Source organism: Alligator mississippiensis, chromosome 1, assembly GCF_030867095.1.
Source record: "Alligator mississippiensis isolate rAllMis1 chromosome 1, rAllMis1, whole genome shotgun sequence".
NCBI lineage: Eukaryota > Metazoa > Chordata > Crocodylia > Alligatoridae > Alligator > Alligator mississippiensis.
The window spans coordinates 236,414,887-236,435,131 of record NC_081824.1 but is presented as its reverse complement, the minus strand read 5'-3'; the positions used below and the strand labels follow the sequence as shown (position 1 = coordinate 236,435,131).

General features: G+C 47.7%; 1 protein-coding gene across 2 annotated transcripts in view; it reads left to right on the top strand.

The window, feature by feature from the left end:
* Positions 1-19,475, top strand: part of GALM (galactose mutarotase) — a 40,293-nt gene extending 20,818 nt beyond the window's left edge. For both annotated transcript variants that reach the window (XM_006266165.4, XM_019480068.2), the window contains 3 exons: positions 8,412-8,553; positions 9,330-9,504; positions 11,389-19,475. In XM_006266165.4, the coding sequence (XP_006266227.1) occupies positions 8,412-8,553; positions 9,330-9,504; positions 11,389-11,466 (395 nt within the window). In that variant the 3' untranslated portion in view covers positions 11,467-19,475. The remainder of the gene's footprint in view (positions 1-8,411; positions 8,554-9,329; positions 9,505-11,388) is intronic.
* Positions 19,476-20,245: the final 770 nt, after the last annotated feature.

Here is a 20,245-nt window from a genome sequence, read left to right as displayed (position 1 = left end):
TAAATGATGTCAGAAGGTTATGCTTACGCATAGGCACCATCCACTTTCAAAATTAATATAAGGTGTTATCGTTTCCATTTTATTTTTAAACATTTTTTTAAAGTGCCCTTAATTTAAATTTTAAATATTGGATGAAGATGGAAAATTATTTGTAATCATTATTTTTTTTTTGTGCTTTCCCTTGCTTGGTTGGTGGAAACCCACTGAGCTGCAAGGAATGGAAAGGGGAAGGGAAGATTAAGTGGTCAACTCTGGGATCTGTCATATATGAAGGGGGAATGCTATGTAATTTTCATGTGCATGTGTAAGGGAGTGGGGAGTGAACTGAGTGGAAAAGCAGGAAGGGATATCTTTTGTGTGTGCATGAGCATGTCCATTGGCATATCCAGGAGTGGGTAGAAGATGAAGTGTTTCTTTCCAAGGATTGTGTCTGGGGGTGGTACATTTTGCTTCTGGTAAGTGGAGCTTAGCAGAGTTCTGCTGGAGCTGTTAGTTTTTAGTTACTTTATGCTTTCAGAAGCCTGCATTGCCCTGTTCCTTCCGGCTCCTTTGTGGGTAAGTTGCATCACCTTGCACTTCGGGAAGTGGGTGTAAGCAAAAATGAGATAAAGTGGAATCTATGATACTTCACCTCCTGTTAGTACCCTTGGATTTTAGGCTTCAGATCTGCAGGAGACTTCTGCACATGCCCAAATGTAAACCAGTAATTCCCTGTTGGCTTTAGGAACCAAACCAGTCAGTGGGACCTCGGACATGCAAAACACGAAGGTGTGTGTTGAAGCACCTTGCTGAGTTTGTGGTGTTGCAGTGGCTGCTCACGAGTTCAAATTAATGCCTGTTCTTGAAAGTTAGCTATTGCTTGGCTGTTTATTACTGGCAACATCTTGATTGCACTTTGGCTGACATGCCTGATTTTCTGTATCTGTTTGCTTTTTACTGTTTGGGTCAGTGTGTCTGTGAAGGCAACAGGCCTACCGGAGCACTGTGCTCACATCTGTTTCCAAAGCAGCTTTCCTTGTTGTGACACACACAGACACCTAATGGAAACCAGGGCCTTTTTTTTCAAAGCAACTTTCCTCCTTCTATTGTACTAAATGCAGCTGTGTACTCAGTACAGAGAGGATCAAAAGCTCTGGTGCTGTGCAATATTCAAGATAAAGAGAGAGCCTAAAGGGTGGCAAAGAAGTGGTGCAGAGACTCTGTCAAGCGTGAAATGGTTAACTCTGAGAAGTAGGGCAGGAGTGGGAGGGGGGCTATCTGCCTGGAGGAGGTCAGGAGTGCATGCAGAGGGGAGCCTGTACAGGCAGCAGGTGTGATGCTTTCTGCTTCCTGCTGTGGGGAGAGATGAGGCAAAAACCTGTCAGGCTCCAGGGGACTGTTTTGGCAGTAGTGTTAAACCAGAGGCCCTGGTTTCCCTCCTGCTCCGCAGCCAGTTTGCACTGGGGCAGGAACTGTCATGTAAACCCAGGTGGTTGTGCTATACATTGCCCTCCCTCCTGCCCCTGGTAGTGCTGCAGCTCCTGTTGTAGAGGACCTTGATGGACCTTGGGGAAGGAAGCCGTGTGCAGCCCTTCAGGAAGAGGGGACCATGTTCTCAGGAACAGGGTCAGGGAGGCACTGAACAGGAGTGCCTTTGAAAATCTTGCCAGAAGGTCCTAGCTCCATTTATTCCCCTCCCCCAATGGGTTGGAATCCATTTTTGCTTGAACCAGAGGTCTCCCAGCATTTTAAAGAGACTGTGCTGATGAATGACGATGCAGCCTCTACATCAGCAGTTCCTGACCTTTTAAAACTGGAGGAACCCCTTGGAAAATGCCAGCTCTTAACTTTCACTCCTTTTTGGACTGTTGAAAAATAATATAAGCAATTCTTCTGTGGCAAAGAACTCAGAAAAACTACCATAGGCCATAATGTTTTTGAAATCTCTGGGTTTATATTTTGAATCATGTTTGCATACCTAAATGTGCTAACGTGTGACGGCATCCCTGAATGGATCTCAAAGCACCCTCGGTGCCTTTGCACCCTGGTTGAGAATCACTGCTCCACATATTGGCTTCCTCATCCAAATGTCAGTGTGGCACTTCAGCCTGGTGGGTGAAGCACTGGAATGGGATTCAGTCCATTCCTGGTCCTCTGGTGTCTCATGTGATCCTGGCTAAGTCACATTACTGCCTAGTACCTCAGCTTTCCCTGTCTGTAAAGCTCCTTGGCTGAGTATGTAGAGATCAAAAGCCAGAAAGGTGCCTGATAACTAGAACTGGAGATTCTTGCATTCAGCTCTAGCCTGTGTTCCATTGGTCCTCATTCTTGCATATATTCACAGCATCTCCATGCTGGAGCACACACCTATGTGCATATATGTGTGTGGGTTACTTCAATCAGCACTTATTGGCATCAGTGGGCTTTGGATTGGGCCTCTTTGAGCAGGTTTTGAAGTAGAAACCACCATCAGGAAAGAGCAGTGAGATGCCTCCAAGCACTGTGGAGAGATTCCTGTGCTGCAGATGTGCCCCTGGTATTGTCCTATAAAAGTAGACTAGCCTACTAACATGGCTGGGGTCACAGGTGATGCCTGAAAAAAGTGACTTCAGTGAATAGGGGAGGCTAGACCACATGCTGCATCTCTTACAACCAGAAAACTTCAGCAGGTGTATGTTTGGGGGGAAGCACACAGAATGCTGGGGTCTACAACCCCTGTGTAAAGCACCTTGTGTCTTACAACTGAAATAACTCAGTCAAGGCCAACTGCATTGCAGGTGTGAGCAAAAGGGTCGGGCGAGGGCCTTGGCTAAATTCCTTCCTATATCTCAGGTACTTCTAAAGCAGCAACTCCCACCTGGCTACCAATTTGCAGTGCCTTAGTTTTGGATCTCCCATTTGGGACAGCTATGGCCTGACTTCAGCTGAGGCAGGGAGCCCCTCTGGAAGTGAAGGGAAATGCCAAGGGGGGACCAGTCACACTGGGAAGTACTGGGCTAAACAGTACTGGGAAGTACTGGGCTAAACAGCGAGGATGGAGGATGGAGGATGGCTTGGCTGCTCAGGCCACAGCTAAAGGCTGTGGAGGCACTCCTGTTGAATTCATGCTGTCCTGGAGCAAGCCTTTTGTAGCCTACCTATGTGCATGGCAGCATGACCAGCTGAGAGATACTTTGGTAAGGGAATGACAAGCTGAAGGGCAGGTGCTAGATGAGCCGCCCACCAAACTCAAAGGAGCACGCTTAGTCAGCCCTGAAAGTACGGGTGGAAAATTCCTCGCTTCAGGGCCAAGCGTGTCGCTGTATGCTGAGGTGGGGGAAGAGGAGATATGTTGCCTGCCTACTCAGTTGAAAGTGGAAAAGGTTAAAAAAATCCTTGCCTGCCTAGTAGTGAACAGGACTTCATTGCAATGCTGAGGAAGCAGGTTGCTGCTCTGTGCAGCCAGTTCTCTCCTCTGATATAGCAGAGGAAACCACACACAGCACTCTCAGGGCTGAGCCCAGTGTGCATGTGTTACCATCCCTCCTCTGCTTCCAGCACAGTTGCTTCATGGGCCTTCTGCTATTAATAGCAGAGAAGCACATAATGCTGGGGCCTTGCAGGATGTGCGTGCTTGGGAAGTGGGGAATGGAGGATGTGGCAGGGTGCTAAGGCATATCATTGACAGCCCAGAGGTTGCAAGTTTGAGGTCATAGCAGAAGCAGTCACGGTGCAGCTCTGTCAGATTCCAACAAGTCTGCAAATTCTGCTAAATACTTTGTTACAAGGACACAAAAAAGGAAAGGAGGATGTGGCACCCCCATCTCTCTCTGCTGTTGCCTCACATCTCTGAATACTGTTCACAGCAGACAATTTCCCAACTGCTCTCAGCTTCTGCAACATCTTTGTTTTCATTTAGGAGAAAAAGCAAGTTTCTAGTTGTGAGGGAAGCTTTATACACGTAAGTTCAGGCTAAATCATGCCATAGGGGTAAGGAATTGTGGGTGGCTGCCCACCCAAGGATTTGCACTGTGGGCATATGCATACATGCAGATGTGGATTCAGGAGGGTGTGTGAGGTAGGGTGTACATGGATTTTTGCATGAATCTGTTCCAAGGCTTGGGGGTGAAAATGGATGCGTGTGAGTGCCCATTTACCCAGGGAAGTTGATGGCTGCTGTCCCAAGGAACAGGAAGGCAGGGGTTTCCTTGCTCACCCAGGGGTTTGAGAAGGTACCTGGAAGACCAAGAAGGGCTCTGTCTAGATCAGGGGTTGGCAACATTTTTGGGTAGAGTGCCAAAAATACCCGCAACCTTAACTTGTAAGAAGTTGGTGTGCCAGGGCAGATGGTGGCAGAGCCACAAGGAGGTAGATCCTTGTTTTGGCAGCGCAGCCTCAGCTCCTTCCCCACCATCTGCCCCAAGGTGCACATGCCAAGCAAAAAGCCTTTGCGTGCCACACTCTGGCACCCGTGCTGAGGGTTGCGTACACTTGGTCTAAATGGAGCCAGAAGGGAGAAGTGCTTTCCACAGAGTAAGTGAAAGAAACCACCCAGATGAGTTTTCTCCAGGAAATTCTGATGAGATTTCCCCTGCCCAGCATGAACCTCCCCCGCTGCCCACACCACTGCTCTTCTACTGTCCCTAGCTTTATCCCAGCTTTATCTCTCCCCATTTCAGACCTCAGGTAATCACAGAGCCATTCTCTCTGCCCTGCCCCAAAGCAGTGATGCTGAAGGCAGACTCCAGGGAGCACCAAGGTGATTACAGTGTTGTCAGTTCTCTTGCTTGCCCACCTGGTAGCCACTAGTTACTTCGGCTGGCTCTGTTTGCAGCTGGCAGTTCATGATGGGTCCCCATTCTTTGCAGTGTCCTTAGAAGCAGGCCATGCCTCCCTGCCCCAGAAGGCTGGGAGGCTGACTGAGAAACTCTGGTGGTGTTCAGACAGCTAGCCAGTTCCCCAGCCAACAGTGCCCCCTACAGAGCAGTGCATAACTCTTCATTTTCAAAGTGCAGAGAAGGAAGGAGCCAGGGCTTTTTATTTTCACTGGGTCATGCATCACCCCCATAGCAGTGTCCCAAGCAGGCCTGCCACCCTGAGGGAGCTGTGCCTGTCTATCCCTAAACAGAGGCTAGAAATACTAGGGTGGGGTTGTCAACTTGGGGTATGTGTACCCCCAGGGGTACTTAGAAAGGCCATAGGGGGTGATGATGATGGGTGATCACTCACGAACGAGTAAGATTGTCTTCCAAGGATCTTAATAGTGAGTCCTCAGGGGGCTCCATAGTCCAATTCTAGATCAACATGTCTTGTTGCAGTGAGGACAGATGTTTCCAGGAGGGATGGGCACTGTGTTGCTGCATTGGATGTTCTGATGTTCTTTTCACTCGATCCTCTTTTCGTCTTCTGCCTGTCGACAAGCTGTTTCAAAGTGTTGAGGTCCCTCCCAAAGAGTCTTCCTCCATTTTGGTCGGTCCTGAGTGAGGGCCTCCCAAGCGTTCATGTTTGCCTTCAGGGTGTCTTTGAAGCACTTTCTTTGCTCTACGCTACTTTGCTGACCTTCTTTCAGCTGTGAGAAAAAGATTCTCTTTGGAAGGCAGGAGTCAGGCGTGTTAACAACATGACCTGTCCAGCAAAGTTGGTTTTGGATCATCATGGCCTCAATGCTGTTGGAATTTGCTTCAGCCAAGAGGTTGATGTTTGTGTGTCTATCCTCCCAGGTAACCTGAAGGATCTTGCGAAGGCACCATTGGTGGTACTTTTCCAAGCTCTTGAGATGTCTTCTGTATGCGGTCCAAGTTCCCAAGCCATACAGCAGAGTTGGAACGACAGTGGCTCAGTAAACCAAGAGCTTCGTTTCAGCAAGGATGTCATGATTTAAAAAGACTCTCTTACTCAGATGTCCAAAGGCTGTGCTCACACATTTCAAGCAGTATTGTATTTCCGTGTCCATGTCTGTCTTTGATGAAAGATGGCTTCCAAGATAGGCAAAGTGATCCACATTCTCTGTTGATTTGAATGGAGGGGGGGTTGTGTTTCCATTTGGAGCTGGTTGATAAAGGACTTGCATCTTCCTGATGTTTAGACTTAGGCCAATATACTTGTAGACTTCCAAGAATACACTGAGAATGGTTTGGAGGTCCATTTCAGATTGAGCAAGGACAGCATTGTCATCCACATACTGGAGCTCCATTATGGATGTTGTCGTGGTCTTTGTTTTGGACTTGAGTCTGTGGAGGTTGAAGAGTCTTCCATCCATCCTATACACAATTTCAATTCCAGGTGGGAGCTTTCTGTCAACAAGGTGTATTATGGCGGAGATGAAGATGGAAAACAAAGTTGGAGCGATGACACAACTTTGCTTCACTCCAGTTTTCACCTCAAATGGGTCTGTTTGATTCCTGTTGCTGAGAACCCTTGCTGACATGTTGTTGTGGAGAAGTCTCAGAACACTGATGAACTTGTTTGGGCAGTCAGTTTTGGACAAGATTTTCCATAGGGCTTCTCAGTTTACAGAATCAAAGGCTTTAGAGAGGTCGATGAAGGCCAAATAGAGAGGTCAGTTTTGCTCGTGACACTTCTCTTGGATTTGATGTGCTGTAAAGATTATCTCTACAGTTCCTTGAGATGGTCTGAAGCCACTTTGAGATTCTGGAAGAGTTTCTTCTGCAAGTGGGAGAAGGCAGTTAGCAAGGATATGGGCGATGACTTTCCCAGAAGTGGCCAACAACGAGGTGCCTCAATAGTTTCTGCAGTCAGCTCTGCCCCACTTCTTGAAGATAGTAACAATCAAGGCATCCCTTAGATCAGCTGGGATTTCTTCCTCGTTCCAGATTTTAAGGATGAGGACATGAAGCTGACATGTAAGTTGTTCTCCTCCTCCTCTGAAAATCTCTGCAGGTATTCCATCAACACCAGCTGCCTTGTTATTCATTTTCCTGATGGCACTCCCGACCTCTGCCAGGGCAGGCAGCAAACCGAGGTCTTCTCTGATTGATTTTTGTGGGAAGTTGCTGATCTTATCTTCATTGACAGTTGAGTCATGATTCAGAAAGTCCTGGAAATGTTCTTTCCAGCAAGCACTGATGGATTCACTGTCTTTCAGGGGTGTTGTTCCATCCTTTGATCTTAGAGGATTAAGTCCTTGAGTGGTAGGACCATAGACAGCTTTGGTAGCACTGAAGAAGCCACGAGTGCAGGGATGTGAGCAAAATGTTGGTTTTCTTTTGATTTCTGAATCCATCACTCATTCTTCAGTTCTCTTGTTCTCCTCTGTACCTCTGATTTTGCTTGTTGGTGTGCATTTTTCTTGATGGCAGAGCTGATGTTATTCTGCCAGGCACAGAAAGCTTTCCATTTCCTGTCAATGAGACATCGAATTTCAGTGTCATTTTTGTCAAACCAGACTTGCTGTTTCTTGGTCTTGTATCCTACGGTATTTTCACAGGATGAGAGAACAGCTGTCTTGAGTCCTGTCCAGTGCTCCTCGACTCCTTCTGGGTGCTCTGTTCGTAGTGTCTCATTCAGGAGTTGCTGGAATTCTCTCTGGCTTCTTACCCAGGGGAGGGGGAGGGGTGCTCTTGGGGCAGTGGGATGCAGAGTCCAGCCTGCAGCAGCAGCTGCCTCCACCCCGCACATAGTTCTGGGAGGCATGTGCCCTCCGGACCTCCACTGGGGCCTGTACAGCAGCAGGAACTGTCCACCCCCCCCCAAGCCTCCCAGACGTACTGCTCTCTCGGCTCCATCCCGCACTCTGCCCCGCCTGTGCAGGACTTGCCCCTGCCCCAGTCCCACTCCCTTCCTCACCATGAGAGCCTCGATCTGCCCCCTCCCCTCCCCCCGGCCCCTAAAACCAAGAAAAAAATGTAAAGGGGTACATGAAGTGAAACTTTGAGGTAGAAGGGGTACACTTGTTAAAAAAGGTTGAAAATCCTTGTGGCTAGGGCATGCCCTGTTCCCTTTTGTTCCCGCCATCACCAGCTCTTTAGCAGCAAGCAAGGAGGGAGCATGAAGGATTTGCAAAACCATGCAGAAGTGAAAGGATCTGCCATTGCAAGACCTGGAACAGCAAAAGACCAACCTCTCGAGGTGCTTATTCAGCCAAACACCCATTCTTAGTCTGTGAGAACCAGGTAGGGCTGACGACTACATTGGGCAAAATACAGGTTCCTTTCAAAGCTTACTGTGCTTTAACTTTAAGGAAAAGTGTAGTGCACTGACCTAAAGGTGAGCATGAGTTTCATTGCCTTGCTAGGTCCAGGCTGACATAAAGCTGATACAATATGGCAAAGGTCATTCATTTTAAACCCACTGCTCCTCTCCCAAGAACAGTATTGTGAATCTACAGCATCCCCCTGCCTGGAAAGCAGGTGTCTTGGTGCATCTCTGGCCACTGCTGCCAGACACCCTGGTTATTCCAAGAAAGGGTTCACTCTGGTACTTTTCCCATGCAGGAGAAGTGGCTGCGGTGCAGGGAACAGGCTTTGATCTTAGGCAGTCTGTGGAGGTTGGGAATCACCTGAAGAAGTTCCAGCTTGATGGCTTTGACCATAACTTTTGTCTGAAGCAGTCAGCGGCTCGGCAGTTCTGTGCAAGGTAGGAACACAGGGTGACCACTTGTCTGGATGCCCAGTGGGGTGATGGCTGTCTTACTGCCCTGGTGTCACAGACAGGTTGTGCCATCCATAGAGGGTGGATTCACTGTCCTGGAGTGAATGGGGTCAGTTCCTGATTTCCTGTTCCTTCCATCTGTCCCATTTCCCACCAGCTCGGTCTTGTGGAACCTGCAGAACTGGGACAACCTTGCAGCTTTCACAGCATCCTTCCTGATAGGTCCTGCTGAGGCAGGGCCAAGCTGTTATCGCTGGGAATGGAGGACTGCTGTGTTGTCCCAGATCCCACAGAGCCTGAGGAAAACCAAATCTTACCCTCAGTCAGAGCTGCCTCTCCCTTCCCAGCCCAGATTAGGTGTCTTCTCTGCTTCACCCTCCGTCACTCTCTGTCCCTCTCCCCACGTGCTGTTTTCCCACCTCCACATCTTCCTCTCTGTCTCTCCCAGACCAGCTGTCCCTGTTCACCACATGACTGAGTCCTCCTTATCCTCTTCCTGCCCAGACTGAGTCTTTCCTTGGGGAATGAGGGTATTCATAGAGGTACATGGGTCCAGCAGTGGACTTCTGGTTCTTCTCTGTTGTCTGGGGAGAGAGTACAAGACATTGTTCCTGCAAGGCAGAGAGACATTGCCTTCTGTTCTGAAAGAGCTGATATCCTCTCCCTCACCCAGCCCAGTTCCCTTGTCCTCTGATGTCCTTCCTTGCCCTCTCCTCTTTGCACTCTTCTGGGAACAACATTAACTGTGTCTCTGTTTACAGAGTTCACCATCCCCGCAGTGGGAGAACCCTGGAGGTCTACACTACACAGCCAGGGGTCCAGTTTTACACTGGAAATGCTTTGGATGGCTCTCTGACAGGCAAGGGTGGCGCAACATATCCCAAGCACTCTGCCTTCTGCTTGGAAACCCAAAACTGGCCAGATGCAGTCAACAAGGTAACTGCATCTCTCCTGGTGCTGCATTAGCCTTGGGCTGAGTCTGCTCTTGTTGCCTGGGAATTGCCCAGGCACCTATGGAGAGACAGGCCTGCTGTGTCGTTATTGTATCAGTATCACTGTGCTGGCAGGACAGGGAAATACCTTCATACCAGCCAGTCTTCATGACAGATGCCTGCTTTAGTGAGATCGGGACAGGGCTCACAGAGGGGTGTGATTCCAGCTGGCAGAGCTTCAGTGTAGATGCAGCTGCACTGGCACAGTTGCGTTAGTACCAGTGCAGCTAGTGAGGTGGCTTTGCTGACTTGGTATAAAGCATGGCTTTGCTGGTCTGACTGCTTCCAGGTGAGGGCCAGGTCAGCTTGGGGCAGTAAGAGTGTGAAAACAAATCACAGCTCTAATCAAAACCTAAAGCCCCCTCAAGTTGGTAACAGTGATTGTCCTTTCACTGGCATAGCTTATTCTGCTGAGGGACCAGTGAGGGAGTGCCTTTCACTGCTGCAAGCTGTGTCTCCACTCAGAGGCTTTGTTCATCCAAGCTAGCTAGACCTGCAAACCCTTTGAAGTGCAGACCAGTCCCAGGAGCACTTTATCAGATACAGCCTACCAGCAGCAGTCCTATCCTAGTAAAACTCTTCTTGTGGAGATGCAGGGAAGAGCTGTGTTCAAATTGTTCAACTCTCTTGCTGCATTGGCATGGTTAAAATATCAGTTTTGGTATGGAACCAATCTGTAGGAAACTGTACCTCAGGGGCCATAATTCTGTTGACCTTAGGCCAAGCTGCTGTTGCTCTTATGGTAGGTGCCCAGGGACCATTTTTATCTGCATCCAGGCAGCAGCCTCTCCTACAGGTAGGGATGTCTCTAACCAAAACATAGTACAGAGCTCACAATGCAGCTGGGGAATGAGACTAGCATGTAAGGAGGCAGCTAAACACCCCTCTCAAGCGATGGCGTTGGGTGGGATGGTGGGAACTTAGAAGCTGATGTTCTGCAGTAGTTGCACCAAACAGCTTTTCCTTCCTGCCCAGCTCCCACTCATGGAGATGTAAGAATGTGCACTCAGGTTTCTGTGAAAATGTGTCCTGCTGCCAGCCTGCAAATAGCAATTATCTGCTCCACTTCAGAATAACCCCCACCCCCAAAGAGGGCGGATGGTATCTGCATGTGAAACAGCCATTTGGAATGCACAAAACTGCACCAAAGCTTTGAACAAACTAAGTAGCTTGCTTGTTCCTAGCTCCTCCATTTCAGTAGGAGCATTAAGTTTCTTAGGCCCTAATAGATTGTATTGAGTTAAACCAGGGGTTTCAGACATATGGTCTGCTATCTGGCCCATGAAGGTGAATCACCCAGACCACAGGCCTTCTTGCAGCCAAAACCACCCTCTTCCGTAGGCCAGATCTGGCCCAGACTTGCCATGGCCCCCATAGCCCTAGCAGCAGCAGTGTTAATCCCTGCTGTTTCAACACAGCTCAGAACACTAGGAGTTAATACAGCTGTCCCCCTCCCATTACCAGGGATTTTAGTTGCCCCTATTATCTCAGCTTGGCAATAGAGGAAAAAAGGTGGGTAGCAGTAGCTGCATTAACTCCCTGGATTCCAAAACAGCAGCTCTGATAGCCTGGGAGTTTAATACCATAGCTACATTTGTGGGCCATCTAGCCCATGAGCAGCCTCACGGTCTGGATCTGGCCATAGGGCCTAATGAGTTTGACACCTCTGGGTTAAACAATCTATGCCTAAAATGGCACTAGGAGAATTAAAATGAGAACCAGGGCTTCCAGTCTCTTTAACCCAATGTTCTTGACCATAGCCATAATAGCTCTCGGCAAACAGAGGTGAAATCACAACTCTAACATACAGCATTTTCCTTTTCTACAGCCCCACTTCCCAGATGTGCTGCTGCGGCCAGGAGAGGAGTACAATCACACAACTTGGTTCAGGTTCTCTGCAGCTTGAGGAAAGTCAGCTCAGTACCCAAAAGCAAACAAACAGCAATATGTGCTCCATACATTAAGGAAAAAATCCACTAAAAATGGTGGAAGGATCTTCCAAACTACAACAGTGTTAGGCAGATGTGACAGAGGCAGGGACTTTCGCTGCCTGGGGATGGGTTGGTAGAAGCAACTATGGTTGCTTCTCTATGTTAACTTGACTGTTTCCATGGAAACCACTGGCAAAACTCTGGTTGCCTCCAGTGAGCGAGGGAAGTAGGCCGGCAGTGAGTGCTTTTGAAAGGCTCCCCCCAACAGCCGTAGTCACCGCTAAATATCTTTTCTGTCACTGACAGGATCAAAACCAGTGAGCTGTCTTTAGCTATCACCATAGCCCACTTTCTCCCCTGGCATTGAGTTAAATCCTGTCTTTGGTGCAATGTGAAGCCTCCAAGTCATCCTGCTCCCCCACACACTTGTCAGGTTGCTCCTGCTATATTTGCTATTATTATTTGCTATTGCTATTATTTCCACTAATTGAGTCCAAAATAAACCCTTAATTTTGTAATGCCCAGAAATGGACCAAAAATAATCAACCCATCATTCCTTTTTCTGAGCTGTCCCTGACTGTCCATCCTCCCTGGCTCTGTCTGATCTGTCTGGTCTAATCTGGAAAGTTTTACCTATACCTGGGTTAGGTAATGTTTTACCAGTAAGTACACCAGTAGAACCCCTCATATGGGCCTACAAGTGACTCACACAGGCTGTTCCTCTTCTTGTCTAGGTATAGTTAAACAATACAACATACTAGTTTAAGTATAACTAGTACATTTGCCCCTAGGGACAGATGTTCTAGCTCCTGTAAGTAGGAACTAAAGCCAGTGGAACTATGTGGATGAAGGACTGAAGGGGCTACTCACAGGTACAAGGATTTGTAGGACCAGGTGCTTTTGAAATAAGCAAAGCCAGCCTTCTCTTTCAACAAATAATACTCACAGATGTAATCTCAACATGCACCTTGTTCTGGCCTGAAGGAGACAGCTTTGTGAAGATTAAAATCAGCACATCTCTGTTTCTTTAGACCAGTGCTGTCCAACTTCTAAGCAGTTGGGGTCTGCGCCAGCAAAGGCAATGGATCCCCACTTCACTACAGGAAATGAAGGACCTGTGTGAACCCCCCCACTTTCACTGTGCCACGTGCATGTGCCTTTCCCTGTCCTAGCCCTCAGCACCCCAGCTGCAGGCCCCCTGGTGCTGTGCTGCTTCATCTCCTGAAGGGGCAAGAAGCAGAAAGCAGAGAAAGGAAGGGGAGCCCAAAGCCCCAAGCTGCTGTAGGCAGAGCAATAGAGTGAGTGGCAGTTGAGTGAGAGCCTGGGGGCTGCACGTGGCCTGGGAGCTGTCAGTTGGGTAGCCCTGCTCTAAGCTTATGTTATATTCACTTCATTCCTATGACTGATCACCACCTCAGTGCGCTTCCCTAGGCAAGATCTTTATTGCTCGCTTTCATTTTACTCCTTCAGTGAAAAAACAACTTGTAGCTTGCAGATGCCCCAGACCCAAAGTGCAAAGCCATGAAGTGTCCAGTGGACAGGGTGGGAGTTGTATATGTAAATGCAGCTTTGCCATCCTGTCTTCCTGGTTCCGATTTTTCCTGCCCAAGCCCCAGCTTTTCTAAGCTGTGCTGGCTGCCAGGGCACCTGTTACCAAAATTCTGTTCTGCTAGTGCTCACAGACTGTGATCAAATCACTCACAGGCCTGCCAGCCATGGGAAAGGAGCACTCTACCTGGCAGCTGTGCTGGCAGGGACAGTCAGAGGAAAAAGGAGCAATGCAGCAGTACACCTGAGCTCTTCCACTACCCAGACCCCATTCATGGAATCCAGCTCTGATTTCAGCTCCACGGGGCCAGCCCAAGTCCTCTACAAACACTCCTATAACTTTGGTCACAGGGTGATGAAACAGGAAGTAGCTTTCAGTCAAGGAGCTGTCAGTCAGGCCCTTCATTTTCTGTACCATCCTCTTATCTCCCTCTCACACAGTCTGTTTCTTCCAGCTCTTCTTCTTGTTGCTCAGTTTTCTTCCATTTGAGATTTTCCTCCAGATTGGTGAGTCTTAAAAGGCAGCTGATTTTCACTTGGGCCTGATGTGACTTTCTGTATAGACAAGCTTCAAGGGAGCTGCATTTTTAAACTTCACAGCTTGAAGGAGGATTGAGCCGGCTGAGAAACTTTTTAGATGCAGGTCAATTTCAGATACAACATGGGCATTAACAATAACCCCCACTATTCCTCGTGGTCAAAGCATACAGCTAGTTGGCTGTATCAGACAGCCCAAACCAGTGTGCTAAGACAGCTTTGAGTACTTCTGCACTTCAGGATATCTGCACATTCAGACTCACATTCTTGTTGATGTCACCCTTTTGCTCTGAAAGTATCAGCTGCCACTGTAGCTGCACAATAGCACCAGAAGTCACCACTGCTCCCATGCCTTCCACTGCCCCAGGTGTCTGGCTACTTTGTTACACCTCTGCAGCCAGTCATCTACGGACATTGTTCCTGTGTGTTCTTACCAATCTGTTTTCCAGATGGCACTTGGTTGTTCTGTTTGATATTTAACATCTCATTTTCCTCCTGGACTGTCCCACACAGACAGCACAGCCTGACCAGCTCTATACTGCCACCTCCCCCTTGCCAAAATTACTGTTTGCTCCTACTACACAGCAAGGAAGGGAGCACTTACACACCTTGAGTGCATTTGGTGGGGGTACTCCACACTTCCAGCCCTAGTAAGAAGACTAGTTCCCATTACAATGCTCACCCAGGTATTCATGGGGTCAAGATGAGCATCAGGAGTGCACCCAACACCTCAAACAGTGCTGCCCAAAGGCCCAGACCCCTGGCAATGTTCCCATGTTGTGCCTTGGTGACACAGCAAAGTGAGGCACTTGCCAGTACTGACCTTAACCACCTCACCCAATCCCCTTCCTCTAAAAGGGGGTTGGTTCCTTTACAGCAAGGAATAGGTTTGTGGAGGGCTCCCAGGATGTGGCTGTGACTACAGCATCTCCATCTATGGTTAGCTCTGAGCAGCCTGCCACACAAGATGTTCCACCAGATGTCCTGGGAGAATTCCCAGGGATATATCTGGCCAGCAATAGAGCCAGAAGAATCAGAGTATCAGTCCAGTAACTGACCAGCTATATTTGTTTTATAAAAAGTGGTGGTGGAAGAAGAGGTTTCCTGGAAGGTGGCCAATTAATTCAGTTGAGAGGATTTTGGCTTTGCTAAGATTTGATTGGCTTTAGCTAAGGGTAGAAGTCATGGAAAGTGGTTATGCAACCTTGTTCACCACCTCTCTACATTGCACCCATTGCCACATGCCTCAAGACACCCACCTTATGAAATGCACAAACTAAAGGGGAAGTATTTCAAACGATTGCTTTTTATATTTTAATGATGCTAACTTGGCCACTTGCCTCTCAGAAGGCACAGACAAGACCAAGGATGTTTTTCTCCAATGCATCGTCATAGTTTGTAAAACTGCCTTTTTCACAAATGAGAGTTGAGACACATGCATGGAGCTGTGACGTTAGCTGCAAACTATACCCACCACCCAGCAGCAAACGTTTGTCAGTGCTAAAAGCCACCAGCAGTCAGCTCTGTCCTTGCAACTGCTTTTCCCTGTACACTGTCCCAGGGGAGGGGGTTGCTGATGGTTTTTGGTCAAAGAGCTTCTAGCACATTTCCAATCTGTGGGGAAGTCACTGAATCCCTCAATGTCAAAGTCCAGTGTTTTTGGCTCTGTTGCCCCTTTCCTGTGGTCGTTCAACAGGCATTGGTCCAGAACTATCAGTCAAATGGTGGTTACCTCAGCAGCTTATCAGGGTTCTTAGTAAGTGGAGAACTATGTGTAAACTGATCTGGCAAAAAGAAAATTGCCCTTAGCCAATGCAGTCCACAAAATTAATCAGGCACAAAATACCCTCAACTGCATTAGCAATCTCACTCCAGGATATCAAAAAAAAACAACAAAAAAAGCAGCACTTTAACAGGCTGCACTTTAAACACCCTGTCCTAGGACAGGGTGTTTGCCAGTCATCATCTATCAGCCTCGATGACACACCTCTCAAGGCAGTGAACAAGTTCTGCTACCTTGGATCCACAGTGAGTGACAACCTGTAACTGGATGAAGAGCTAAATGTATGCATTGGAAAGGCTGCTACCACTTTGAATAAGCTCTTTAAATGAGTCTGGAACAACCCAAAACTTACACTCAAAACTAAGCTGTTTATGTACAAAGCCTGCATCCTCCATGTCCTTACGTATACCAGTAAGACATGGTCAACATATGCATATCAAAAAAAGAAGCTGGACAGCTTCCACCTATGCTGCTTACAGCACATCCTTAACATCAAGTGGCAAGACACAATCACCAACATAGAAGTGGCTGCCAAAGTCAACCTGCTAACCATCATGCTGCACTCCTTAAACAGCAGCATCTACGCTGGCTTGACCATTTCTTTAGGATGGAAGATGGGCGCATCCCAAAGAACATCTCATATGGGCAAATTGTAGGTGGGGAGAGAAGAGTAGGATGCCTGAAATTGCTTCAAAGGCACCTGGAAAGCAGGATATGAAGGCTTCTGGAATCAACGCAAACCTTTGGGAGGCCTTAGCAGGAGACGGGACAAAGTGGCATTCCCTTAATCATGGAGTCCAACTTCACAAGGAATGGTCACTCAAATTACAACAAAAACATGACCGAGGAAACAGCTGGTCAGTACAGTAGCCCCTAACTCTATGTATACCTGTAACCACTGTGGTAGGACCTGCAAGTCTAATATTGGTCTCTACAGCCACGAAAGAAAATGCACCACCAACCAGTAGAATAGCTGCAATATCCACCATCACTCGCTGATGAACAAATGCCATTAATGTATCAAATCATATTTTTTTTTAGTATCCAGCCATAAGATAAATAGCTCATGCATTAGCAACTGATCATTCATTCCAAATGCTAGGTACAGTATAGAAGTGAGCACATACAGAATCCCCAGCGTTCTATTTCTGGGCCTGTACTGCTTATAGGGGCACTTTCTAGTTGTGTGAAATGGTTAAGGCAAGGTTATTAAACATACAGCCCACCAGCCAATTTGGTCTGTGAACCTTCTCCATCCAGCCCACTAGGCTACCAGAGGGCACTGGAAGTTGGGTCTTTTGGCCTCAGTGAGCATGGCCACTGGTAGCAAGCTTGGCTCACTGCAGCCAAACCCCATACTTTTGCTTCCCCCACCACCTCCTGCACCACCCCTGCCAAAACCTGTCATCACCCGACCCTGTATCTCATGCCTGCCAAACCATGCACCCCCATTGCTGGACTCTGCACTGCTCCTTCTGGCCCTGTGCCACCACCTCATCATAGCTGCCACTGCAGCAGCCTTTGTCCCTGGGTTTGATTTGGCCCACAAGGAGCCCCCCAGTCTCTATCTGACCTGGGGCCCAAGGTGAGTTTGACACCTTTGGATTGAAGAGTCTCTTGGTCCACTCTATTAGAAAGTGTTCCCCTGCCTTTGTAGCTGTCGCACACCAAGCAGGAGATCACAATCATAACCTGTTATGAGGACATAATTTGGAAGGGAATAAAGTTCCAGTTGTCCAAGCAGGTAAATGCTGGGCCTGTGCGAGTAGGCAGCTATTTGATCCAGCTTCAGATCTGGCCGCTTTGGATGCCAGGGATCCGATCTGGAGCTCCGGACCGGGTTCCCGCTTTGATCCGGCCAAAGCAGCTCTGAAGCTTCAGAGCCACCTCGGAGATCCAGCCATAGGGTATAACGGGGAATCAATGAAACATCTGTAACTTTGTTGTTTTTTGTCGGATTTCAATGAAACTTGCAGGGGTGGAAGCCTCTGCTGAGAGCATGAAGCCTGTCAAGTTTCAAGATCAGTTCAGGGATTTTGGGGGAACTGTACCCCAAATTCTTGAAAGCAAAATTCATGTCACGTCACCAGGGGGGGAGGGGGGCATGAAAACTACAGGGTGGGGGTTGCTCCGGGTGATGCCACGAAGCCTGCCAAGTGTCAAAATCGGTGCAGGGATCTGGGGGGAACTGCACCTCAAGCTACTGACAGGCAAAACTCGTGACATAGATGATCACGTGTATTAAGGCGCAGCAGGCTGAAAACTGCAGGGTGCTCAGGCCACGAAACCTGCCAAGCTTCAAGGAGATAAATACAGGGGTTTGGGGAAAACTGCACTTCAACCTGCGGACAAGCAAAACTTGTGACATGGGTGACACTGTGTTTAAGGTGCAGTAGGCTGAAAGCTGCAAGGATGGTGGCCCCTGCTGAGGCCACAAAGCCTGCCAGCTGTCGAGATCAGCGCAGGGGGGTTCTGGGGCCCTGCACCTCTAGCTGTTGACAGACAAAACTCATGACATGGGTGCTTGTGCAACTGACCATCTGTCTTGGGGCAGTTGATTGTCCGTATTGATTCTTTCCTCTCCTTAGTCTGTGGCTTTGTAGGTGTTAATTGTTGCCAATTAACTGGTTACATTAACTAGCAACTGTGTATTGAGCTGGTCCGAGTGAATCATGACAGATTGGTAACTGGTAACATAGCTTAGCAGTCAGGCCTGCAGTAGTTCCCCTGCCCCCCAAGACACACAGTTGCACAAGCACCCATGTCAGGAGTTTTGCATATCAGTAGCCAGAGATGCAGGGTCCCAGAACCCCCCTGCACCTACCTCCTTAACAGCTGGCAGGCTTCATGACCACAGCAGGGGCCACCAGCCCTGTTTTCAGGCCACACACAGGGTCATCTATGTCATGTTTTGCTCGACAGTAGCTTGAGGTACAGTTCCCCCCAAATCCCTGCACCTATCACCTTGAAACTTGGCAGGCTTTGTGGCCTCAGCAGGGGCCCCCCCACCCTGCAGTTTTCACCCCACTGTGTTATAATACATATATGTGACGTTTGCTTTCAAGAATTTGGGGTGTTCCCCCCAAACCCCTGCACCAATCTTGAAACTTGGCAAGCCTCACGCTCTCAGCAGAGGCTACCAGCCCTACAAATTTAATCCAAATCAGACAAAAAACAACAAAGTTATAGATATTTTATTGTTTCCCCATTATACCCTATGGGCAGATCTCCGAAGTGCTTCAGAAAAGCCTAACGAAACCAGTGCTTCGATCCGGACATGCTGCTTTGGACGCCGAAGCACGGTTTGAAGCCTCGCACAAACCTAGTAAATGCCAGACCTTTCCAGAGTCCTGTCATCATGCTCTTTACCAGCGCTCAGTGGTGCTTGTGAACATGTCCTTCTGGCCCAACCACCCCTTAAAACAAGAGTAGCACATTTTAGCATTTAAAATATTCACTGGTTCTTTGAGGGTGGGGGCAAAGTAAAGACAGAAACTAATGAAAGCCGCCATTGCAGTTTGGGCATTTCCAGGGGGAGATCCAAAGCAGGTGGAGTGCTGCAGTCACACCCACCATTGGATTCCTGCTGCACCCAAAGTTTAAAACCAACTGCCTGACAGTGGAAGCAGCATTTCTACTTGGGCAGCAGTTGACTTCATGGCTTATTGTAATTTACCCAATTCCTTCATTCCACAGATGTTAATGTCTCTCTCCTTTCTTAATGGTTTCTTCTACAATTCTGCTACCTGTTAGAAGCTACATTATCAGAAGCAGCTATTTCACAGCCCTCCAGACTGTTTTTGACTCCAGTGAAAAATATGAACCCAGGTGTAGAAACAAACTCAGGTGAACATCAAACTCAGTTCTGGAAATAAATTTTCAGGGAAACATTGCACTGTCAACATTCATAAAACAAAATCTAGCTTTTCTTAAGTATCTAATAGAGATGTAGATTTAATTCTGAAGACAACAGGTCTATGGAAACAACATATTTTATGTATTTTTGCCTAGTTTGTTGCATTTTTTATACATATGATACAGCAAATTAATACACATTCCAATGATTTTGATTCAATGTTAAACTGAATAATAAAGCCCTGGGCCCATTTTAGCAAAGCTTCTGATTTCTTCTTTATCTAGAGAAAAATGTGTTGTTATATGTAATGATGCACCACACTGCCTTTTCAAAATCTTGGACATAATGAGCATGCCCTGTTCTCTGGAAGCTGTTACTTCTGGCACATTCTGTATACCCACAACAAAGGTAAATAATTTAACACTAAACCCTTATCACCAGTAGCTCTAATGGTCAACTTGCCAATACCAAATTGGCTAGCCACAGATCTTTAATGGTCTAGCTACCCATTTCAGATAGCGATAGCAGCTACCCCTCTTTACACTACCATATACTCCCTCAATCCCATAGCATGGTGCCAGTAAGATGGGGCAAATTTTTAAGTCACATAGAAGTTCTGAAGCCACTGCTAGTCATAAATGTGAGATGAGCCCACCACACAATAGTTTTCCTGTTCCAGAAAGAGCAGTATATACATTGGAATCAGGTGACAACTACAGTATTCATCAGATCTTCCAAATCAGTCTTGTATATTTCAGCCATCCATAACACCCTTGCACTGAGAGGCCTCACCTAGAGTACCGTTATCCAGCTTTACGCACCACACTTCAAGAAACATGTAGAGAAACCGGAAAGAGCACAGCAAAGAGCAAAGAGCAAAAAAAATGAACAGGGGCCTAAGAAACAACATAGAAAGAAAGGCTGGAAGAACTGTTACTGAGCCTGGGGAACAAAAGACCAATAGAGGATTTGGTAATAGTCTTGTTTATAAAAAGTATGGTGATAAGACTACTCTCTGTATCGACATGGG